The sequence below is a fragment of the Hirundo rustica genome, chromosome 1 (genome assembly GCF_015227805.2).
Source record: "Hirundo rustica isolate bHirRus1 chromosome 1, bHirRus1.pri.v3, whole genome shotgun sequence".
NCBI lineage: Eukaryota > Metazoa > Chordata > Aves > Passeriformes > Hirundinidae > Hirundo > Hirundo rustica.
Window position 1 is genome coordinate 28939142 of NC_053450.1, and position 5774 is coordinate 28944915.

General features: G+C 41.2%; 1 protein-coding gene across 1 annotated transcript; it reads right to left on the reverse strand.

Annotated features, from left to right (window-relative positions):
* Nucleotides 1-2257: 2257 nt before the first annotated feature.
* MRPL53 (mitochondrial ribosomal protein L53) lies at nt 2258-5466 on the reverse strand. The gene is made up of 3 exons (XM_040085025.1): nt 5353-5466; nt 4317-4429; nt 2258-2681 (listed from the first exon to the last, which is right to left on the reverse strand). The coding sequence occupies exons 1-3, from the start codon at nt 5439-5441 to the stop codon at nt 2554-2556; spliced, it is 330 nt and encodes a 109-aa protein (XP_039940959.1). The 5' UTR covers nt 5442-5466; the 3' UTR covers nt 2258-2553.
* Nucleotides 5467-5774: the final 308 nt, after the last annotated feature.

A 5774-nucleotide genomic window follows, 5' to 3' on the forward strand; every position in this document is an offset into this window, starting at 1 on the left:
GAGCAGCTTGCAGCAAAGCTCTCTAAATGCTCAGGGAAGAAAGTCATTACAGATTATCTTTAACGTACTTGAAAAATAAATTTGTACCTTTATCTCCACGACACAGCGAAAGTAATTTTCTACATATTAGCATAATCACCAGAGGAGTGCCTTCTTGCCCATCTTGCTTGTTTGTATCACTCCAGTATCTTGTAGTCTTGAGGATGCACATTTTTAGCTTGATTTTTCTGTCCTGTAGGTTTTGCTTTACATGCTGCATATTAAAAACCCAGTCATTACTTCTTTTTCATGCACAAAATGCATCAGGGCTTTATTCACTGCAAACTGCAGCTCCCAGCACCCACAGCAGAAGCAGCACCAGCCTACACCTCATCCCCTGGATTGCTGGTGATCGCTCAGTGGTGATGTTGCAGGCCTTTGCAGAAAGGTTGAGCACGTGTGGATTAAAATGAAAGCACTTAGCAAAAGTGGGTTGTTTCTACAGAGCAGGATACCTATCCATGCTAGTAAAGCAAAGAAATAAACTTCCTTTCTTTGACAACAGAAGGGATTCATTTTGGTGATAAAAAACTAGCTAGATTCTTCATTTTTCTCCCTTTTCTATTCACAAATATAAGCCCCAATAATGGGCCAAAATAAATACTACAGAAACTTAATTATTATTAATAACTAATTATTAATTCCTTAACTCCAGCACTGATATATGGCTAATTATTTAAGATGGATGTAGACACTTCACATTAAAACACAAGTTTTGTACAGTGATGTACAGACTGTCAAAGAAAGAAAAAAAAACTGCAAAAATCACTGATATGTTATAGTAACAGGGCTTTAGAGCACATGAACATGATTAACCAGGGGAGCAATAATTGTGTGCAGGTCTTCCACTTGAACAATTCTCACTCTTCCTGTAAAGCTTTTTCAGATAGGCATGGTATATGATGCTATTCTAAACAGTGGGAAAAACAAAACAAAATAAAACAATGAAACAACCTGTCCTTTGAACATTCTTATTTCAGTTTGGTCCTCTTCTCTGATACTCCTCTGGCTTGACAGGATTTAAAATCCTCTCTGTTTCAGGTGTTCTCACAATCCCTCTGCTGTACGGGAGCTCAGTAGCAGGTTTAGCAGCTCAGCACTCCAAAACCACTCTGAAGAGTTGGTGGCCTAATTAAAAGGATTCCAGTGCAGAGGAGGCATTTTTCCCAGCTATTCACATCTCTTGTTCCCACATCTAAATTTCACTGAATCATCTTATCTCACGCTCTTCGGTTTGTTGCAAACACAGGGGAAACACCCAATGTCTTTAGCACAGCTCTCCTTCTGCAACAGAAGACATCACCTTGACTTCAACATTATAAAGAACTTGCAAAGAATTACCTTGACAGTGCTATTTAAAACCATCTTGCTTTCAGAATGGACAGTGTCAATTTAATAATCTTGGCAAAAGTAAGGTAAAACTAGTTTCAGATTTGTGTCCCAAATCTGCTGCCAACTTTGGAAATATAGGTACTAGTTTTAGAGAAATCAGGCATCTGGTTATAAAAAGGTAGAAGTAAAGCCTCTCAAAGATTATCACACTTGCAGTTCTCAAAACTGGAACTACATTTTTGTTATGAACAAAACATGAAACACATGTGCAGCTGACACCTTCACCTGCACAGCCTGAGAAGAGATTGACCCTACCAAACCCACAGAGCTTTGCAATACAGATGAGACACCTAAGCAGCTACTTTAATAAATAATAGGGTTGGACATGGGACTATAAACACCAAATAAAGCTCTCCCTTTGATCTTTATAAAATAGTTAATGAAACATCCCAAGAGTGACAAAACCACTACAAAACTGAACTTCAAAGATAGCCCTTTTCTCCAATTATCAAAAAAACTAACATGAGCTAAATTTAGTTACTTTTATGCAGGATGAGTAACTCTACAGTGTGTTGACAGTCCCATAACCTTGCTACTTTAATAGCTGAGCTAAATTTACATTTAGCTAATTTCCCATTTCCTCAAAAAAAAGAGGAAGAAAGTGGTAGGGACTAAGCAACAGATGTATTATAAACAAAGGAGTATAAAAACCACTCTACATTCACAGCCTGCTGTCCCTCAGCTAAGTCAATGATGAACACTTTAAAAAGTTTTCTTCAAATTTTTAATAAATCTAGTAGCATTCAAATAATCATAACCACTCGAAAAATGTTTTGCCTTACACTTACAGAAATTTTGTAGGAAATCATGTCCAAAGAGATCTGGCTTCATTGCAGTATTAATTTAATAGCTAATGTGCATTATTCACACTGATATGCAAATACATGTGTTATTAGTCCAACATGCAGCTGCTTAGAAAGATGAATTCACGCCTCTTACGCCACTCTGATCCACTAAAGTTAGAAGATCTGTTGATCTAGTATGTCCTTCCTCAAGGAAAGGCAGGGAATATTTAAAGTCTTTTGGCCATCTCTCAGATTTTGTTGTATAGGAAAAAAAGTCTTCTGTGCAGCCTGCTGTTTCTAGCACACGTAGATGCAAACACAGTTGTTTTTCCATTCTTCAGGGATTCTTCTTCTTGCTTTTCTGTTCTTCCTTAAGGTCTTTTGCATTACATCTGGACGCCAATGCTGTTAACATTTCCCCTGTCGTCAAGTGGGCTCCCTTCATTATCAGTCGATCTCCATCAGCTGTAAATGAAGAAAACCTTAAGAAGTCACAAAGTGACAACTACTCTGGTGTGCAGTAGTTTTGTACATATAAATCCAAATATCCAGTACACCTTGTCTGATTAGAAAGTACTCCAGCTGCCAAGGAAAACACATCAAACTGCACACAATATGCATTTAATTTTCACTTCTGCATTGCATTATTGAAAAATCTGAAGCATTTGTCTAGGTATGCCTACAGTAAGAACACATTTGATAAGAATGGCTCATACTGTGCCCCCAAACTCATCTCACAAAAGGCAAAGAAGGCATTGGAAAGCACAATTTCCACACATGGCTAAGCATTTTAAGTAGCCTGTTGTTTGTGGTCCATTTACATACTTCTTCAGCCAAAACAACAAATTGGTTCACACAGTCCTGTGGTTATAATGTAAAAAAAATAGGAAGCACTAGGATTTCTAGAATTCTGAAAGAATTTAGTTTAAAACAGGCAGGGAGCAGTAGAAATTGAATATTACCCGAGTTAATTATTTTGCAAGATTTGCAAATACAAAACTGATACCCAAATAGTGAAATGCCATGCCTGGCAGCCACGTTCCAGCCTCATCTTTGCCAACTACATGGGCTACAAACGCTGCACTGGAGAAAAATCAGCTCTTAAAAAATTAAGAGTTTAGAGGTGTCTTGGCATTAATTAGATAAACTGGTTTGGGTTTACACTCTGAAAAAACATAGAGCTTTACTGCTTTAGTCTGAATGTATCACAAGGATGGGATAGACAGAGGCATGGGGGAGAGAGAGAGACAAGCAATGTTAACATTGAAATAGACTTTCTTAAGCAAAATAAAGACCATTCAACACTTTTGACATTTCTACCAATTCACTAAAAATACGGAAGTTTAAAGATAAGAGGGTAGCAGGAATCAATATTAATGAAAGCTTTAATGGGCTACATGACATATTGGTCCATTACAGCACAGCAGGAAAGAAGATGCAGCCAGAGAAAAGGACAAAAGCAGATTAGAGCCATCTGTTCAGAGCCTAGAATCTGGGACGCTTCCAGAACTGATGAAATTCCCACCACCAATTCCCTGCCTGCTCACTATACCCTCAAAGGAAACCAAGAAATTTGTTGTACACAGTTGACCTCATTCTGCAGGTCCATCTGCACATGTATAGCCTCACCCATCTGAGCAGTTCCTTCAAATTAGTTACTCAGTTGCACAGGCAACTAAAGGTATTCACACTTCTCTTCTCAAGACTGAGATGCCTCCACCACAGGCAACATAAGAAAATTACAGAAAATAAACAGATTATTATATAAAAACAGAGCTACATTTACTTGATGGTACCTGACTGCAAGGTCATATAAGTACATCAGTACAAAAGTACACTCAGCTCCAATGTTGCCAGTTGTTGGATCTAAAATCCCTTAGATCAAACAACAGTAGACATATATACAGATTTATCTAGACATCAGGCTGTTAGTGGCACCCTCTTTCTCCTTTCCTCCCACCTGCACAACATCTAGTTATGGACCAGAAAGAAAAAAAATCCCAAACAACCATAGTTTTAAAAAAAATATATATATAGACTACAATAACATTGTAACAACACAAACCCAAGGTTTTTTTTATTTAAAAACAAGCTCCTTACCAAACATAATATCTACAACCGGTTCAGATCCATCATGTCTCACATCAGTAGTCACTTCACAGTTTGTATTAGTAGCTTGGACTTTTTTATGGTAAATACATTGGAGAAATTTTCTGAAAATATATTAAAAATACATTAAGTAGGTTGCACACAGAAATTAAAGTAAGCCTATTTCTAAAACTAATTTGCATATCTCATATTGCTGGGCAACAAAGTATAAACAAAACAGGAATTGTACTTAAATTCAGACAGGTACTTCTTATGAGAGGATCACTCTTAAAAATCCAAAAGGATATTCCTTATATACTAACATGTTAAAAGCATGCCAGAGAACTTTGTCAAACTTCAGTGTATACACTTTCTGTGTTTCTCTTAGCTAGATTAATAACAATAATAACAAAATAATCAGCAAAGGCATTTTCATTTTTCTTTATGCGTCATTTGCTTACCAATGTTTTCTTGTTTGGGTTTGAGACAGCATTTATTTATACGACATCTTTGGTCTCCTGTGGATTTCTGAAATGAGTGACGCTACTTTAAGCTACTATTCTGGCAGTTTAAAGACATTGTAAATGAAGCTGTGTTAATAAATTCATTTTAAAAGCAGGTGTGCCAGTAAAGCCATTGCAAAACGGCATTTTGGAATTGTTTGGTGCAGAACCTACATCGCTGGAGAAGCACAATCTCTTAAATTTCCCCAACAATTAATGACGGGCATAGAGAGCTGCTGTCGGCCCGCTTCCCCGCTAGCAGCACCTGGGGCGGCTGCACACCCTCACCACAGGATCAGCCACTGCGGGACAGCGCACTGAGCGGTCCGGTAAAGCGCAGGGCACACGCCGATGGAAAGCGTCTGCGGCTTGGCACAGAGCCTCGGAACAGCAGCACGGAATGAGCCCAAAGCCCAGCGGAACCCGCGCAGAGCCCGCCACACGGGAGGCCGCAGGAAGGCCGCACGGAGGGCGCTGGGGCGTCTGCAGACAGGGAGCCCAGACAGAGCGGGCCGGGGCCAGGGCCGCCCCCGCAGCCCCCTCACCTGGTGCTCTCCACGTTGGGCTCGAAGGGGCAGAACCGGACCACGATACTCTTCACCGGCCGCAGCACCACGCTCACCTTGGACGCCATCTTCTCCCCACGCCCTACTACAGCTCCCAGCAGTCCTCGCGAAGGGACGCGCGGCTGCGGCCGTCGCGCCGGCCCGCCCCGCGGGCACCTGGGAACTGTAGTCCGTGCTGCGGCCGTGCGGCGGGCGGCCCGCGGGTGCGCTCCCTTCGCTGGGAAGGCTGCGGGCCCCACGAGCCTCGTTTGGTGAGCCGAGGCGCTCGGGGCCAGGCTCCTTCCTGGCTGTGCGGGGAGAGGGGCCAGCTGACCTGCCCGAGTCAGAGAACCAGCGACTGTTTGGGTTGGAGGGGAGTTTAAATTTCACATAATTCCAACAGCCCTCCCTGTGCAGGGGCA